Genomic DNA, 20,072 nt, shown 5'->3' on the forward strand with positions numbered 1-20,072 from the left:
GTTCAAACAAGCAGAACCGACAGTTCAATCACCACTCAGAGCTCTCTAAAGATGCCCTAATTAGTATTCTCTGTTGTCTTCTCAAAGTCAGCACAGGTTCTTCTTCCTTTTTTCTAATCCTTTCCTTTTTCTCTCTCTTTTTCCCCCAGCAGACCATAGAGATATGCAGTTGTTCAAACTCAATTAAATCGTAGCTCTTTCATTTCCTATCCGTTCTTCCCTCTATCTCACCTGCTTCAGAACAACCTGACAGAGCTGAAGTCATTTGGCTCTCCGGTGGCGGCGGTGACCAACGTCACAGCAGCGGTCATGGTCCTGTCAGCACCTGGTGGCAAAGTCCCAAAAGACCGCAGCTGGAAGGCCGCGAAGGTGATGATGGCCAAAGTGGACGCGTTCCTGGACTCTCTGATAAACTTCAACAAGGAGAACATCCCAGAGGCTTGCCTGAAAGCTATTCAGCCTTACCTGCAGGTGAGCCTTTCAATTAGCCCTTCTTCATTAAAGTCAACGCTTACGGCGCACAGTGTGCAGTGTCTGCCGCTTGGCCAGTTCATCTAATAAGTCATAAATTTAGCAGGGCTGTGACTACAATGACAGTGCCACATTATGGCTGCCGAACGTCCAAATGACACCCAGAGAAAATCAGCCAGTCAATTAAGCATTACAAATTTAACAGCCGCCCCGATTATGAAGTTCAGTGGAGCGGATACTAGATAAGTACGCAGATAAAGCCAAAATTCACTCTATATTCACTTTGTACACTACAGAGATTCAGTTCCAGGACTATTGATGTAACATGATTTCATGTCTTATAAAGGACCATTTATATTTCATAGTGGGGATCGATGACACATTCTAAATCATTTGTATCACAAAAACACCATCACGGTTTGAACTCATTATGCCCTAAAAGTTTTGAGGCTGATCAACCTTTTCCAAATGTTTTTTTCATTTTATAGACCAAACAACTTATCGATTAATTGAGCAAATAAATAACAGATATCTGACAATGAAAATAATCGGCAGTTACTAATATAATGTATTGTAGCTATATCATGTAATTTTTTTTTTGGGGGGGGGGGGGCTTTAGGTTTGAGCATGAGTTAGGTGCTGGCATGACAGCCCTAGTCTGAGCTGTGGTTTCATTTTCATTTGTGCACTGTTTGTTCGTCTTTGTGATCTTCTCCAGGATCCTGAGTTCCAGCCAGATCTGGTGGCCTCCAAGTCAAACGCAGCTGCCGGCTTGTGCTCCTGGGTTTTAAACATCGTCAAGTTCTATGAGGTTTACTGTGAGGTGGAGCCTAAGCGTCAGGCTCTGAGCAAGGCCAACGCAGAGCTGGCTGCTGCACAGGAGAAGCTAGCCGCCATCAAGGGCAAGATCAATGTAAGCCATCACATTGGACTGATAATACAGGAAATGAAAAGTTTATTTGCTTTATGCCAAGTGTCTTTTTCGAAACAAGGCAATTTCAGTATCTCAAATCCAGAGGATATATTCTATGAAATCGTATTACGATTTTATTAAAGAAAGGACTTATTTTCCTTTCGAGTCTTGTTCTTGTTTTCTCGTCATTTCTTTTACACAGAAACACACACAGACACAGACACTAAAGAGCCCCCTAAAAACTATATTGGTTTTGAACTAAACAGAATATTGGCTGAAAAATGACTTGTGAAAGCCAAATATATCTGCACCTAGCTGTGAAAGATTTCAGAGCCATCATTATGGATAAGCTCCTCTATCAAATGTCAAATGTGTCCTCTGTCATAATAAGAATTTGAAGCTACATAAATAAAATAAAAACAACCACCAGAGGCTATGAGCTGATGCCAAAATGCAGGATATTAATTATTTTATCAAGGCTTGAGTGATAGTTGACACATGAGCTATGCCAGTAATGATATACCACCAGCATTTCATCAATACAAAGCTGGTGTAAGTGCAATTAAAAGCTTTTACTGTTCATTTATCTAAAACCAAATCCATCAACCTTAAAACCCTATTGATAAAAGCAGCTGTAAATAATTGTTTCTCAGTGGAGTTTGACATTCAGCACATCAGAGCGCCAGAGAGCCCCGGCAGAGCGCGGTGCTCGGGACGCTGCGGCGGCGGCTGCTGCTTACATCAAACCCTGCAGAGTGCAGAGTGACGACTCTTAATAAGATCCAGCATGACTTCTCGCTGTCATTTGTCAGCCCTCAGTCAGATCGCTTGAGCGGAGAGAGGGTTCGGAGCCAAGGGGAATTAGCAATCCTCAAACTAATCTACTGAACCTGTGTGCCTCTCCACCGATTAATCCTGTTTGTCCTTGTGCTAATTGCTTCCATATGCCAAATAAATCCATAGCTGAGGGAATGATAAGTTTTACCCAACTTTCACACACACCCAAGTTTATTTCACAAAGAGACTTTAGCCATCTTTGTTCTTTGTCTTTGAAGATTCCTCATGACCATGCTGTGTTTTAACACGTGCCAATTTTTCTGTATTTGTGTGTGTGTGTGCGTGTGTGTGTGTGTGCATGCGTGTATGTGTGTGCTCGCGTCCGTGTCTGTGTGGCCTATCAGCACCTTAATGAGAACCTGGCCAAGCTGACAGCCAAGTTTGAGAAAGCCACTGCAGACAAGCTCAAGTGCCAACAGGAAGCAGAATCAACCGCACGCACCATTTCCCTGGCCAACCGTCTGGTGAGGAGGGCAACAGCGGGGTCACACAGAGCATCAGCTACACAACCACACTTCACAGACACACACACACACACCACACGGACAAACACAGACACTCTGTCTTTCCCATCTATCCCACCCTGCTACTTCCCTCTCATGGCTACAGATGTGTTCAAGCTTGTACATAATATATACCCAAACTATTTTTATCCCGGCTCGTTAGTGTGAGTCTCTCTCTTAGATGCACATACATATGTTTAGTCAGCGTTGAAACCAGTATTGATACATGAAGAGAATATAAACAGACAATGCATCGGGTCAGATACAAACAGTATCTGAATTTTCACTCACTAATATTTCAGAAACCTCACACACACACACACACACACACCACATGCACTTACAAATTAGATTATTTTTTCAGTATTTAAACATTTAGAAGTGTTAGCTAAGTGGACCAAACAGTAACATTGTGTTATTAGTATAATTGTCGTATTATAGTACAATATTGTGTTATATCTGTGTAGTATCAGCATGTTAGCATTATGATTGTGAGAATGTTAGCACAGCCTCAACCCTTTTTAAAAGGATTATAAATGACAATCAAAAACAAACGTAACAGCTAAAATTTAACACATACAGGTGATTTCGAAGAGAATTTGCATACACCTGTATTTATACACATATACAGTATACCGAAAATAGATGTTTGCTATCTTTGCTTGATAGTGTTGCCATCTGTTTCTTATGTGCACAATTCATATGTTTACAGACACAAACACACACACACACACACACACGGACATGCAAACACACAAATCCCACCATCATCTGCCGGTGTGTAAATCTCCTGCTGACAGCGGCACAACAAAAAGATGAGTGTTGACACTGTTAGTATGATAATCTAAATTATTCACAGGAAGTTTTCAAAAGGCCTGACAGGAGCAACAAAAGGATGAGAGGTTGTGCTCATCTGCTAGTCAATCACAAATATCCATGCAAATGCAGGCAACATGCTGAAGTGTACAGCGTTTCAGTGATGATGTATGCTGAGAAGTTACAGTCTGTACCAAGGCAGTGCCTCTGAAGTTTGGAGGAGATAAGATATTAAGGCGAACTTTATTGATCCCTGAAGGGAAATTGGTTCATTGCTGCAGTAAAGAGTCGATGTGTTGGTACACGAACAGAGAGGTGATAAAGGATATGAAAACCTAATAAAAAAAGGACTTGAAGGTTGCAAGACACCGTTGTTCTGGAGATTTCCTGGTGTTCATGAGGCTGTGCATCGATGACGGCAGCTGCAGATTCATTTCGATGTGATTTTACAGATGGCCCTGAGGAATATGCTGTAGTAATGTAATGTTTCAGTGAAACAAAACAATGTGCCATTGGTTTGTCCCCACGTTTCAGGTGGGAGGGCTAGCTTCAGAAAACGTTCGCTGGGCAGAAGCTGTAGAGAACTTCAAGAAACAGGAGAGGACTCTCTGTGGGGACGTCCTCCTCATCACCGCCTTCATCTCCTACCTGGGATACTTCACCAAACGCTACAGGCTCCAGCTGATGGACAACACCTGGAGGCCTTATCTCAGTCAGCTGAAGGTAGGTGACCTCAAGTGGCCTTCACACTTCACACGATGACACCTCCTCAGAAATGTTGGTGACTACAATAACACAATGGAGACGTCAAGAACTCACATTTGTCAACTCTGACTTCCTCTACAAGTTTTGAGTTTGCTGATGCAGATTGGGATCATTGAGCATGAGGAGTTTAAATTAAACTTTGGTTTTGTATTGTACTTCCAGCTATCATCTATGCAGTTGATTATGAATAGGTCAGACTGGGCTACACAGTTGGACAGGTGGTAATGCAGTTTTTAAACAAACCTCCAGTTTGGGCAAAGTGAAGGTTTGGACGACAAAATGAAGACAAAGGGTAAAATCACAACTTAAACAGTCCTTGTAAACTTACATAGGAATTTGTTCTAAGAACTGGATAGTAGACTTCAAAATGGTCACTTTAATGAACATTGTTGGCCGAACGCATAAGCCAAGTTGTTGGGCTTTGTGTTTTACTTCAGCATTGTGCGGCTACCCTCCAAGTCTTGCTCACCCCAGTGGCTTTACACTTGGATGATGTCTCACACACAATTAATACAAGTAGTCATCATTTGAGGTGATGACTCTTATAGTAGCAGTCAGAATGGTTTTTAGGCAGCAGGAAGTTCTGCAGTACTGCATTTGACCACTGGGACTAATTTTTTTATGATTTTTTTTTTTATATTCAGATGGGGAAGGGAGATAGAAGAGGGGCAGACATACTCTGCTAATAATTTGTTGTAAGTTAATGTGTCTGAATAATTCCCTGAGGGACACATCATGTAAATGACCAGACACGAAAATGAAATATTCATTCATTCATTCATATAACAAAGGGCCCCAGGTTGGAATTGAACCCAGGTTTCTGCTGTGGATTCCACAGCCATTCTGATTGGAGGACCAAATCCAGCTCTCTTAATACATCTATGAGCTGACATCTCCAGCTGCCTGGTCAGCATTGCACTAATGCAGTATTGCATACAGTGCTCATGGACTTGCTGTGCAGCTGTTACAACTTGCTTATAACCTCTTACCATTGGGGCAGACAGACTGCCATATGAAAACAAAAATTAAAGTTGTAAGAAGTTTCTCTGTAAGTAAGTGCAAGAAAGGCTCAATGACCTTTGAGTATTATCATTTTAGTTCCAGGAATTATTCGGTATAGCAAACAATTTGTGAATAAGCCTGTTTCTGAAATACACAAGAACAAGTACAGCCTGATCAGCACCTTGATTTAATACTTAGATGTGTATCGTGTTGCACTGATGCTATCAATGGATGAACAACAAACAATGCATCAATTCCATTTGCATAATTACCATCATGACTGCAGGTCAAGTATAAATCCAGCTTCATAATAGGAGACAGGATTAAAGATAATTCAAATACACACTCATCCATACCATCTGTAAGGTTCCCATCCCAGTAACCCCTGACCTGGACCCTCTGACCATGCTGGCGGATGACGCAGACATTGCAGCTTGGCAGAACGAGGGGCTGCCGGCTGACAGGATGTCCAGTGAGAACGCCACCATTCTCACTTCCTGCCAGCGTTGGCCCCTCATGGTGGACCCCCAGCTGCAGGGCATCAAGTGGATCAAAAACAAATACGGTGAAGACCTACGTGTCATCCGCATCGGACAGAGAGGGTAAGAGGCTTTACTGTGAAATGTGCACATGCTGATGTTTTGGAGGACATTCTGACAGAGGGGTTCCACTGTTTTACCCTGAAAGGTACTTGGACGCCATAGAGAGAGCACTGGCAGCAGGTGAAGTGGTTCTGATAGAGAACTTGGAGGAATTGGTCGATCCTGTTCTTGGACCTCTGCTGGGCAGAGAAACCATTAAGAAGGGAAGGTAAATAACACTTGTGCCTTTTACTAACTACTTAACATGTGAGTTAGGGCTGGGTATTGAACTTTACTTTTTATACCTGCTGAAAAAACAATCTCACCTCAAGTTCCATTGAGCTCACCTTGAGAGGCAACTGGATTGGAGAGACCACCAAAACCAGGCAGGCAAACAAATCCAAAAACAGGTCACAGAGGCCAAAAACAGGCTGGAAACACGGTACACAGACCTGGCAGACAATGAGTGTATTGGGTCGGGCCGATTGGGGGGAAGGTGGGTGGGCAAGGTCAGGTGGTGGTGTACAGTTTGAAAGGGCTTACTGCAGGGCGGGAGGGAGTGGGTGGACTTTGAATGACAGAGGAGTCAGTGTGTGGCTGGGACAGAGCAGATGAGATAATGATGAAGATTTAGCTCGCAGAGACACAACGAGACTTTACGTCAATCACTTCAACAGTGTAGCTGTTTTTGTTGTTTTATTTGTTTGTTAAAATGTCATCTAGACACTTTGATATTCACATCAGACAATGACTATTAGGCAGTCGATACTGCTTGTTGTTTATGGAAATTATAATTGACTGAAGTGCATTTGTGTTTATAAATATATGCAGTGCAGAATGTTGTCAGTCACTCATTTGATTGAAAAGTTCATTGTCACACTGTGTTATAATATTTATATTGGAAAAATGCTGCTATAATACACTTGTAAATAACAGAACATAATCAACAAACACATCAGTTGCACTTTCTTACCATGAAAGTTTCAAACTGATGTAAAGACAGATGACTACAGCTCCAGCGAACATATTATACAGGACAGCAGTTCTGGTTGAACAACTGTGAAGAGCTATATCAGATCCAGATTCAAGACCGATACACACTGTAACTACTGTATTCATCAGACAAATTAACTAAGTAAACAAAGTAAATTAGCAACTTCCGAACTATCGAGCTATTAACCAGGTTCCCATCTGTCCTTGAGAAAATACTTAAAAGTTTGAATTTGTATGAAGATTTTTAAGTTAACACAAACAGACAGGGATCATTAAAACTGCTTGAATTTATATATTTTGTGCAAGATTTAAAATTGAAGCCTTTTTTTTTATATATTTGATGTATAGCCGGTTTGGCAATTCAGAATTGTGTTTGAATTGTGATTGAAGCATTGAAGTAATGACCATAAAATAATGCATGTTTTGATAAAAGAAATAGAATAAGTTTAGATTAATATTTCATCAGAAGGAAAATCTGTACTGTTGCATACATCATATTCTGTCACATATATTAGATCTAGTTTGACTAAATAAACCATAAAGTAACATACCAACAACATTAAGATACTGTCTTCAGCCCTCTAAGTCATAATTACATTGAGAAAGGATTGATTTGCAATCAATACTGTAATTAAAGCAACTTTAATTTTGTCCTCTTCCTCATAATAAATAACATAATTTTTTCCATATTTCCCAGGCACTCATTTAACCACTGCACTGTGGAAGGATTTTTCAAAATTATAAAACAAAATGTTTTGTAATGCAAGTCCCACAGAATTTTAAGGCAATGCAGTACTGTGGATCTTAATCAGACAGTTTAAGTTGATAGAAAATAGTAAAAGAGACAATCAGAGAGTCATATACTCACTACAGTTCCAGGTGTGTATTCACCTATCACTGAAAATAGTCCACAGCAAATGATTTTCCCTCCTGTTTTAGACATTTTTGCTGAAAGCGTCAGTGTTCAGCTGTTTCAGGAAATTACTGAGCCTTTTTTAAAGAAAAAATTCAAGTTTCATTGTGCCCAGGTCAGAGACAGGAAGTTAGAAACTATTAAGAGATAGGAGTAGCGTGTTGTTGATTTTGATGATTTCATGGGATTTGTTTTTTTTTTTCAAATATAGAACTGGATTTACATTTACAGTAATTTGAGTGACATTCTGAGAGAACTACTGATTAGACTAGATGGATGGACAGATAGATGGATAAATAGATAGATAGATAGATAGATAGATAGATAGATAGATAGATAGATAGATAGATTCCATTTACTTCCGTTTATCAGATAGATAGATCCATCGATTCCATTTACTTCCATTTATCAGCTGTCAGTGATCTTTCCGGCCTTCATATACCCAACCAGGTACATAAAGATCGGAGACAAGGAGTGCGAGTACAACCCCAGTTTCCGCCTCATCCTGCACACCAAGCTTGCCAGCCCTCATTACCAGCCGGAGCTGCAGGCCCAGTGCACCTTGATAAATTTCACGGTGACCAGGGACGGTCTGGAGGACCAGCTGCTGGCCGCAGTGGTCAGCATGGAGAGACCTGACCTGGAACAGCTGAAGGTGAGGGAGTCACAGTATCAGTACAGGTGGAGAGAAACACCACCTGATACAGCTATTTAACAACAAAGAGACGTTTTTGACACATCTCTTTACATCTGCTGTGTCGCAGGAATGTAAAAGTGAACCTGAGCAGACATGAAAGGAGTCTTCAGGTGCTTTCAGAGAACAAACAACTGTTCCACGTTGACTCTTTTGAGTTTCTCTCCTAACATCTCTTCTGTGCAGGTGTAATTAAAAGAAACAGTCAGAGGAGTCAGGGGCCTGCAGGAGCCCGGCGTAGCGCTCTGGCTCGTCATTATCCCTCTTTTTAACGCAACATGTCGGCGAGAAAACATGGCTGTCTTTAAACATCACAAGAGGCTGCAGGTCCGGGCTCTTTGATTCCAAAACAATCAGCTGGCGCCTTTGATTAATGGCAAACTAAGTGGATGTGTGATAATTATGGGGCTTTGGGTCCCTCACTTAGGGAGATTGGGACGCTGCACTGCTATGTGTGCATGTGTGTGTGTGTGTCTGTGTGTGTGTGTGTGTGTGTGTGTAGGTGTGTGTGTGTGTGTGTGTGTGTGTGTGTGTGTGTGTGTCTCAATCTATCACCGTATGCTCATGATGCGTGTGTGCTCACACATACATAGTGCTCATAGTAATTAGATTGCCATCTTGAAAAGTGCATTGAATAGTGTTTTTGAATGAAATGCACATTCATATTAGTTTTTAATCAGTACGACAAGTTATTGACTGTTTTCCAAATTTCAGTAAACAGTTAACTGTTCTTAGCAGCTCCACTTGGCTTTACAGAGCCTTACAGTGATTTTCAGCTCATCGTTTAGCTGTCTAAACCACATCTTTACTGTTTTAACTTCACCATAGCAATTGAAAAAGTGATGATATATCAATGTTGTGGTCCAAATGTTGTTTCCACTGCCGCCTAACATATCAGTTGGTGTAGATATAGATATCTTGCAAGTGATGTGTAATCACAGTAGAAAAGATACATTCATATGCTTCCAATTTAATGAAAAAATCTACATAAGCTTAGCCTCTGTGAATGACAATACATGGAACTCTACTGAAACGATTCTTCCAAAAGATATAAGCCCAATCCAAATGTCCAGTCTCATAAACACATACACTTTGAGGCACATACCCGGTAAGTCCTTCTCAAATCATCAAGTGCTTGAAAGATCTCCCTTTTTGCATACTACAAACGAGTCTGCATATCTGCAGACTGTTGTCACAAAAACGTGCATAACGTACTTCAGTGTTGTCGAGTTACCAATGTTTCGCATTCATCCCATTTATGTGTTTTCCACTCCCGACTTCTGCAGCCTCTCACACTAAAGCACTTACCAGATGACATCAACTAATTCTATGACAGTTCAGGGCTTAGGCACTTGACGGGAAGGAGAGTGCTGTAGTTATGAGTCGAAGTAGCACTTCTGGTTCCCTCGTCTGAAAGTCTGTGTGTTTGTTTATTCGGTTTCTGGTAAATGTCTGAAATAAGGTGTCTGGTTACCACAGGCTGAAGACGTTTAAACATTTTGTTCTACAATATTAAATACTTCACTAAATGTCCCACAATTTAATTATAAAGCTCTTACACTAAAAACAGCGGTTGCTAGCAAGTGTCTAAAGGAGACTAAAGAGGTTGTTGAACACGAACACGGAGACTCATCTGCTCACTAGTCCGTCTTTACAGGCCCACTGTAGTTACAAACTATTCTAAATCTGACTTTAAAACTTGTATATTGATCAGTTTATAGAAAACCTGTACAGAAAGTACAGTTAGTGGTGCTGACGTTTAAGTCATGTGACCGTGATGTTGTCCTTTTAAAGTTGGTTAGCTTTTTACTGCTAGAGATTTAATTGAGGCTTCAAAAGTCACAAAGTGTGTTCATCTGTCAAGATACTGCTGAACAAAACATGTCAGTATCATAAATGTGTGTTTTGCCACAGAGATTATTTTCGACAATAATCCAAAATCCGATTCATTAATCCCATCGGTGGAGGGAACCAGGGCGGGTTAGCCTTGTAAATACGTCATCACTTCACCACCATGTTGCAAGGAAATCCTCCATACTGTGATTGTCCATCTGGGTTGAGCTCAGGTGGCGGTGAAGGCCAGACTCTACACACACAGTTTTCCCTCTCATCAAACCATTCAGTGACCCTTTGAGCAATGCAAGAGCTGCATCTGCACCTGTTCTCCGCTTTTTTATTCATGAATTGTCTTTAATTTGTCAACCAACTGGATTTATTGAGGCACTCTCTGTAGTTCAGCTCCATTTGAAGCAAATTAATTGTCCCCTCATGATAAAGCAGTTTTTAGGATTAATTAGCTACTTTATATACTGTGTACAGACGAAACACTGGTGAATGGCCACATATTAAAGGTGAAACCAGCAATGATTTATTTTTTTGGCTACATACCAACCTAAAAAACTTTAACAAATTTAGTATTAATTCTCTTTTTTTTTCTAATCCCTTAGTCTATTTAGTTTTCCAGCTTTCTTTTAGTCTTAGTCTCTCTCTGTTCATCTGTGTCTGTCTGCTATTGCTGAGCAGGTTATTTAAGCATTTTTACTGAAAACAGACGCCTGCTCCTGCTGTGAACCACGCTGACAAGATAACTAAAACAGTGAGGTTATGGGCTGCATGACCAAAACAAGTCCACCAAAAGACACTAAATTGCACAGTAGAGCTGAGGGAACTGCAGAGTCTGACGCAAAATCTCTGTGAGTTTGTCGCTATGCAAGACCCTTTTCTCATTACACATATTTTTTCCATTCATTAAAATGTTTAAGCACAAACTGATATAAAACATGCGCAGGTTATTACAAGAAACAGTTCATACCAAGAATACAACTGCTGTTAAACCAAAACTACTAACTGCTTTGGCTATGATGTTATACCCACCCGACAAATTTACAGAACTTCCAGAAGCTTTCATGAACTGCTAAGTTTGAAGCATCAGCATCCTAAATGATGATAGACGGCCGCAAAAGATAAAGTATGTTTTATGTGAATGTCATGGAGTGTTAGTCTGTTGCCTCCATGAAGAATCACCCACGAAGATAATAATCGAATAATCCTAAATCAAAGAATCACATTAACTTTTGAAGCACTAACAATTTAGCTTTGTGTCTCAGTCACCCTGGGTACTGCTCCTGAGACACACTTTCATTTATCACCGAGCTCCAGGAATTGTGTAATTGTGTCTTGATGCTATCCTCAAGGGAGTTTCATCTTTTTCTTATCACTTTGGCAGACTCATTTATGTTCACAATTCCACATCCACCTCTCCAAAATCAAAGGAGACGCAGATAGGTGTCGCTTTAAGGTGCATTTTCCTTTCTTAATGCAAATGAACGTCTTTGTTGTTTGGACTTTAGACCCTCGACTATGAGCAGAGGAGGACCGTTGTTTCACTCGGTTGATGAGCGTCGTTGTCAGCAGCTGTACCTTTAAGCTGTCCTCGCTGGTCAGAGTTAATGGCCAGCTCTGTACAATATGTACAATACAGCATGTTCCTGGCAGCTGTACAGCCAACTTTTGAGGAGTAATGAGCAGCAGATAGTAACGATACCCACAGTATGATCCACGGTGTGAATGTAAATGTTCGTAATTAAGTGAAAATTCACTTGATCAAAGCTCCAGCGCCTAATGATGCCTCGCACTCGTCTCTTCGCAAAATCTTCTCTTTTCATGTCAGCTGTTTGAAATGGATTGGCCGATGGCACTACTGTACCACGGCAATTAGACAACACATTGACACACTTCCACTGTTCCTTAAATGCAGCTCTTGTTAGTTGAGGGGGGAAAGGGAAGCTCATGAAATCCCTCTCCATTCAGAATATGTTTGGCTGACGGCAGTCTCTCTGAGAGATCAGAACGGAAGATAATGTGGGAACTCTGTTAACGGGTCAGGCGGATTTACTCCAACACAATCCTATTTGCATTTTGATGGTTTTCTGGAGGTGTCCTTGTTTGCGTTGGGCCTCTGTAGGCAGCGCTTTATTCAGACCTGTAGGCTTTTATCCATGGACGAATCAGCATGTTTAATAAACAGGGGAAAAAAGCCAAAATGCCGTAGTTATTTTAAGCCTTATGTCCCCTCAGCAAAATCCAATGGAGAAGAAGTGAAATGTGATTTAATGAAGCTTGTTTAATTAGCATTTCACTGAGATCGGTGGGTGAGGGGAAAAAAAAACAAGATCTGGAACTCACTTATCATTTTAATTAACACTGAAAGTTGAAGGTGGGCGGTGGGGGGGGGGGGGGGGGGGGGGGCTGTGTACACTCCCAGAACCCTCCTATCAAAACACGGCCCATAGAATGAAGTGCTGAATGGGTTTTTGTTGTCAGTAAACAACCCGGACTGATAACAATCATCAGACTGATAGCGGAGTGCAAATTGGCTGTACCTGTTTGTATTCTCTGAACGACTCAGTGCCATTATACCTTTAATGAGGTTAGTGTTGCCACTGAGCCGCGGATGACTACCGGGTGAAAGAGCTCTCATTTAACCAAGCCAAAGACGGGCTAAGGAGCTTAAAATGTCAAGTTGCCTTTTTGGAGAGAGCACACTGGGATCAGACTACAACCTTTCACCACAATAACTGCCTCTGCTGCTCCTCCCTCTGCGCATATGAGCATGTGTGCATCTCATCCGCGTGTGTTTGCTCCGACACGCCGTTAATGAGAACTAAAATGTTCCACTTCCCAAATTACCTTAACAGGGCTGCTCGGTGGCACTCAGTAATCATTTGCCTAAAAAATGATAGATTTAATATCTCATTTTAATCCCAATTAGGGTGTTCTGCTGACTGGTTAATTGTTTGTTTTTCCCAAGCAAGGGTAATTACAAGAACATTGTGCCAGAGGAAAGCTAATCGTTAAAAACTGACTCATTACTGGATCCAGTCGGGAATGTTTTAGCGTGGATAGCTTTTCCCCTCAAGAGCCCTCGGTCTGTGCAAGTAGAAGGTCACAGTTGACTCACACAGTCCTCGGTTAAATGTCCACCACTCAAAACCATTCTCTTCTTTTTTCTCTTCACATGTCAGGCCTTTTCTTAAAATGCCATGAATCAATTTTTTTTTTTTCCATTTTTGGCAGGGGGGAACTTTTCAACTACGGAGTGAGTAATAACGTCAAACTCAGAGCATGTACGATTTAACAAGGCAGAGGCTCAATTAGTTTTAACAATGGTGTAAAATACCTCTCATCACCGCAATAGGAAATACTGTCATAAAGAGAGCAATTAAGCAGTGTGATCGCTTAAACTATCTGCTCCCCCGGTGCGATCTGAGCTAAGTATGTCTTTTGTCATGGGAACATTATGCCTCAGGGAGGAGGAACAGCTCCACCCCCACTCCCACCAGCAGCTTTTCCAGCTCCCCCGGTGGTTACACGGGGGCAGAAACAAGCAGCGCCAGAAACATATAACCACCGTCTGGCAGGGATCACGCCACTCAAAAAACCCTCAGCTATTATCAGTCACCAACAACACTGGAGTAGGCAAATCTCACAACAGCCCACCCTCCTGTAATTACAACAATTGAAAGGTCAAAGAGGCCTCTATTAAGGGAAACTTCAATAAAGCAAAGTCATTATCGAGCAGAAACAAGGAGCTACAACAGACTCTAATGAAGGACAAAGCAGGATGAAGCAATAAAGAGAAGTAACCGTGCCCTGTCGACTTTGTTCTCCCAACGCCGCTCAAACCAAAGGCTTTGAAACGGTGAAAGTTTTTTTTAAGACGCTTGTTTTTTTTTTCAGCTAGAACAAAGACAGAAAAAAGTGTTTGACTTCAAGCTTCATTAGAGGACAGGGTGCTCTAATCCATATGGTGAGGTGTGAGTAAAGCCTATTATTGCTGAGCCGTGTGTGTGCATATTCTGCCTGTATCGGTTCATAATTGAATGCATACGTGCATGTGTCTGATGAATCATAGAAAAGTGTGTGAGAGAAAGTAGGTGTCTGTGTGTGTGTATGTGTGTGTGTGTGTGTGTGGTTCACCATCAAAGCTCCTTCCCTTCTTGCTGGAATCGACGGTCTCATCACATCTAGGGTTAGGTCGCCTGGCAGAGGTTTGATGTTGGCAACCAGAAGGAAGAAGGCTAATCCAGCCCAGAGCGCTCCCTTCATGGGTCCGGATAGCCAGCACAGAGCATATCGATTAGTTCTGCCTTTGAGGTGCCCTTCAGTATTCATGTCCTCTTATTGACCCACACCTTCAACATCTCCCACCACCTCGCATTATGACGCGGCCAGAAAAGAACCTGACAAGCAAACATATGGCGTATCTGAAATCCTTGTTGTTAATATAAGTTGGAAAAAAAGTTTTTGTGTGTTTGTGTTTGTATTAGTCTGACCTGACCAAGCAGCAAAACGGCTTCAAGATCACTCTGAAGACGCTGGAGGACAATCTGCTGTCCCGTCTGTCCTCGGCCTCAGGGAACTTCCTGGGTGACACAGAGCTGGTGGAAAACCTGGAGACGACTAAACGCACTGCCGCCGAGATCGAGGAAAAGGTCCTGTTCTTCTTTATCTTTACAGCTCCTGTTATGTTTGTATCATCTCTGCTCTTATCGACACTTTAGATTGTAAATCTTCCAGATTCCTGAGTGTCAACAAGATTGTTGTTACTGGATAACTGGATACTAAAAAATAGGAGAATAAACCCAGGCCACTGATCACACCTTTTATACATAAATTAAAGTCATTGCTGTGTATATGGGCTGTGAAATAAAGCAGTTCCTTCATTGTATAGTGGGTAAACAGTTATTACAGTGTAACTACACAGTAAACAAAATAAATACTATTAAACAGAAAACAAAGTAATATTAAAGCAGATGTCTGAATATAGACAGTGAGTAGAATGTAAAGCATTTGTTTGTTCATAAAACGTCAGGGGCTTTGATCAGCCCAGTTATTTGTTTCAAATGCTGTTCTGAAAATGACACATTTATGCCTATTTGCTTTCATAGTCGTGACTCGTGTACGATAAGTTTCCCCCAAATACGATAATTTTAAGCCTCTGGTATAATAATTTAACATTTCCATCTGGCAACACACAACACCCTCCTTCAAACAGCATAGATAGGCAGCAGGTCATTCAGGCTGCGACAGTTTATTTTTTCCATTTTCAGATTTGTGGAAGTCAATTCATCATATTCATATCGATGTTTATGACAATTGTTTTACTAAGTGAAAGTGTCATGTATACTGATGTCATTGTCAAAGGAGGCTGAGACTGAGTATGAATTATCATATGCAATAAAAGACACAAACAATATGTAAGCACCGTTAAAGGTTCTGCCACAAACTCCTCTGACTGGCTTCTCTCCGGTGTGATTTCTCATGAGTTTTTTCAGCCCTTATAACTGTGCATGAATTATGTGTGAGCTTCTAATTGCAGCTGCGTGTTGACCTTCTAACTGAACTCCTTTCCACAAATTGAAAGGAAAAACACAAAAATAATTAACACTCAGTCTTTCTTTGTCTTGTGTTTTAAGTGCAAACCATATTCAAAGTAGTTCTCTCTCATTACTCACAGTGCAGAGACTGACCACATTTCTCTTCAAGCATGATACAGAGCTGAGAGCTGGCAACAACTCCACTGCCCAGCCTTAGATATTCTCAGCTATTACGCACATTGTCAGTCACAGTAGCGATGCCATGGTTTGGCCTTTTAAGCTCCCAGTCAGTGACAGCTTGCCCCTGTGTGGGCGAGTCTGCAGTGCAACATTCACCATTTCCCAGGCAATTGTCAACATCGTCTGGCCTTTCAGTGTTTTTCTTCACCGGCGCGGCTGAGCTCAGCAGAGAGCCGTGGTGGGTCTGCAGGTGTCTTTGCATAGTGCTCGTGTTAGCCACGGTTTACGTCACTGTTTTCTTACAGTGCTTACATATTGTTCGTGTCTTGTCTGTCAGTCTGCTGCCGTTTACTGTTTCATCCAGGTAGATCACCAGATTTTTTAAAGCGCGTGGGCATCTTCTGTGCTAATTTCAAGTTTACCTTGAGACACCATCATGCTGGCTGCTGATGGACTGACATCACGAGACATCACCTCGATGGGAAATATCACATTTTGATATCGTTGAGATCTTGTCGCACGAGATCTTATCACAACCCTAATTTTTCACAGCATAAATTAATTCAACTTCTAAACTCAAAATATGAATCCCTTATTCATTCAGCTACTTCAAGTAGTGATTGTAAGTAAGTGTTTCCTTGGTCACCTTAATGTACAATATACACAGTATTTTACAGTAATCTGAAGTATTCTCCCTTACTCATTCTTTACCCTTTTTTTCTCCAGCAAATAAGATCATGTCACCTTAGAAAAGAATGATGTTTCTGATACTTGAGAGCACTCCTGAGGAAGTACTGTATGAAGATGTGAGACATTCTGTCAGCGAGGAGATGAGCGCTGCCTTTGCAGATGTTCATTCTTAAGCATAATTGCGCAGGCATTTGCTACTAAAAAAAAAGGCACATAATTGTCGTGTTCCACGCAGTGTGAGAACATTTTGTCTGGAACCGTGAAATTGGAATAGCTCTGCTCTTCACTGGAGGGTGTTTTATTGGATGGTGCACAGTTTCATCATTAGCTGATTGATGAATCCTGAGTGCATGCATATCCGTGCCGATGCATGCTTGTGTCTATGAGTGTGATTTCATTTGTGTTTGCTCTGTCTTTACTGTAGGTAAAAGAAGCCAAGGTGACGGAGGCAAAAATCAATGAGGCTCGGGAGCACTACAGACCAGCAGCGGCACGGGCTTCCTTATTGTACTTCATAATGAACGACCTCAATAAAATCCACCCCATGTACCAGTTCTCTCTCAAGGTAGCCTGTCTATTGACACGTCATGTTTCCTCCCTGCCTCTCGGGCCCTCAGTGAGACCCCTCTTTACACTCATTCCTGTGTTCCTCCCCTCCTTCTTCCATTTGCTCACCATGTTTTATGCTCTTTGCCCTGCTTTTATTGTGTTTGTGGCTCCCTAATGTGGTTATGTAGAGCGTAATGCCTTTCATATTGTCAGCCAGCGAGCGCTGAGAGGAGGCAGCCTGAGATATGGTTTGCAATCACTCCCGACTCCGCAGGTAGCTGCCCTGGCCCAAGTTATTTCCCAACATAATCAAATGAAAACACATTCAGAGAATATATACCTTTGACCTTGTGAATGAAATGAAATATGTTATAATATGTGTTCTTCAAGCAAGGGTAGACACAGAAGTGACTCTGCTAAACTGGCAGGAATGACACAGAGGATACAGAGCTGAAGAGGATGACAATCAGCATGTACATTTGAATGTCCTGAAATTTCAGTCTGCACTTTTGGTTTGTAGTATATGTGTTCAGTCCACTCATACTCCGCTTTGTATGTTCAACACATTGATCTATGCTGTAGTATTCACTGGCTGAGAATGGTCACAAAAAGTTGAACTGTATAAATCATTTCAATGGCAGCTTAGCTACAGTTTTTCTGCCTTTAAGAAGAACGTCTTTATACTGTAGATACTCTACACTATTCATTAGCAACAGCCAGGGTTTGAAGGACAAGGTTGGCATTATTCCATTCTTTGCTTTTTGTTAACAAGTCCAGAGATCAAAACCAACAACATGTTCATCTTTCTGTCAATTCTGTCAGACTTCCTGACACTGCCACCCAGCTCACTGATGAAAGTTTTTTTTTGTATTTTTTATATATCAACAATGGGTCAAATGCACACTGTGAAAGAGCTCATTAATAATGACTCACAACGAAGTTAGGAACCCAAACCTGCAGTTCTCCGTGTTGGCGTCTTTGAGCTCATTGTTTTGGTTTCCAGTGAACAGCTTCACTCTTTTGGTTCACTCTCACAGCTCTTACTGTATCATGTATGTCGACAAGCAGATGATCCATAGTATACAGTATATATATTCATGTAAAATCTATAAGTTACTTATACTTATACTTTTGATACTTAAGTATATTTATTACGAGAAAATTACTTTAACTTATTACTTTAATATCAGATACTAAGACTTCTACCCAAGTTCTAATATTTTAACACAGTATTTTTACTTTTACACAAGAATGACCTTTGTGTAGGTTTATAACACTGGATAAACCACCGTACAATACCTGCTCAGCACCAAATAGTATACTAGCTGGTGAACATGAGGAGCATTTCACAGCTAAAGAGAGATACTTTTCTCTTAGCTGGCGGAGACCAAAACAGATAACTAGTTTGCTAACCTGTCCATCATATAAACTCTATAAAAAATTTAGTTATATATTTTTTGCGACCCATATTAATTGACTTTTTTGTATGCTTGGGGAAAGCAGAGCAAGCTGTAATTTTAAAGTTCCTCGGTTAGCCATGACATAGCAGCCCTACTTGTTAACTCTGCCCAGAGCTTGGAGCACCCCAGTGTGTTGGCGTTTACACCGCTAGCACAGGAGCTTTAGATCACTAGAGGGAGGAGGTTTTCCGGCCTGGTGGCGGAAACCTGTGAGGAATGCTGGCAGGGATCAATGCCGAAATGGCGGGAACAAAAAAAAACAAAAAAAGCAGGGCAGGGAAAGCTTGCAGGGGGGATACAGTAGCTCACATGGAGACACACAGCATTAAAAAGGGTTCAGCAATAAATGTATAAAATCCATCGCTCAGACTCAGAGCATTGCAACACATTCATACACACTTACATGAGCTTCAACAGTTAATTACAGTTAAAAGCTCTCTATAAAACAGCCAGGGTTGTATTGATTAGCTTATCTTTAGGATGGCCGTATCATATCCATCATGTCAGAGGTGACTGACACTGACCTAATGATATCCAATTTATAATTAAAAAATCAGCACAACACAACCCAGTCATCTGAATTTTTGGTTTATATTTGTGAACTCTAGGTGATTCTGTATTCAACAATATTGTTACTTGGGTATTTCTAACACTTTGATGTCAGACAGTGAGACAGTATTGAGTGTTGTACTTGCTCCTGTGCGTCCTCAGGCATTCAGTGTGGTCTTCCAGAAAGCGGTTCTGAAGGCCGAGCCGGACGAGGCTCTGAAGCAGCGGGTGTCCAACCTAATTGACAGCATCACCTCCTCAGTTTTCCAGTACACCACCAGAGGCCTGTTTGAGTGTGACAAGCTCACGTACATCGCTCAGCTCGCCTTCCAGGTAGGAATGGAAGCTAGTCTCATCCTCTGCATGGTTTGTTTGGAGAAAAGGCATGCCATCGAATCAGTTGCTCCTGAGACCAGCAGCCCTGTTCAGATCTAATCAAGTGGAAAGGAAAATGCGGTTTGTGCTGGAAATACGACATTTGGAAATCCTCCCTGTTTGTTGTGTCCCCAGATTCTGCTGATGAATAAAGAAATAAACCCTGCAGAGCTGGACTTCCTTCTGAGATACCCTGTCCAACCAGGTGTAACATCACCAGTCGATTTCCTATCCAACCACTCCTGGGGAGGGATCAAGGTACGGAGAGAGGCAGAGATGGCTGTATTGTCTTTTCTTCACTTTTAAATGAAAGATCCCCTCATGTATGTATTAAGACATACATTACATTTCTCTAATGCATGTCTGATATGGTTGTTGCAGATAAAAGTATATAATTACCAC

At 41.4% G+C, this 20,072-nt stretch overlaps 1 protein-coding gene across 1 annotated transcript in view; it reads left to right on the forward strand.

Annotated features, from left to right (window-relative positions):
- dnah9 (dynein, axonemal, heavy chain 9) overlaps window positions 1–20,072 on the forward strand; it is a 151,646-nt gene that overhangs the window by 97,091 nt on the left and 34,483 nt on the right. The window contains exons 57-67 of the mRNA XM_030401440.1: window positions 241–471; window positions 1,190–1,384; window positions 2,566–2,685; window positions 4,075–4,263; window positions 5,674–5,909; window positions 5,995–6,117; window positions 8,245–8,449; window positions 14,818–14,982; window positions 17,162–17,302; window positions 19,458–19,628; window positions 19,806–19,928. Coding sequence (XP_030257300.1) covers window positions 241–471; window positions 1,190–1,384; window positions 2,566–2,685; window positions 4,075–4,263; window positions 5,674–5,909; window positions 5,995–6,117; window positions 8,245–8,449; window positions 14,818–14,982; window positions 17,162–17,302; window positions 19,458–19,628; window positions 19,806–19,928 — 1,899 coding nt within the window. The remainder of the gene's footprint in view (window positions 1–240; window positions 472–1,189; window positions 1,385–2,565; window positions 2,686–4,074; window positions 4,264–5,673; window positions 5,910–5,994; window positions 6,118–8,244; window positions 8,450–14,817; window positions 14,983–17,161; window positions 17,303–19,457; window positions 19,629–19,805; window positions 19,929–20,072) is intronic.

Source organism: Sparus aurata, chromosome 20 (assembly GCF_900880675.1).
Source record: "Sparus aurata chromosome 20, fSpaAur1.1, whole genome shotgun sequence".
NCBI lineage: Eukaryota > Metazoa > Chordata > Actinopteri > Spariformes > Sparidae > Sparus > Sparus aurata.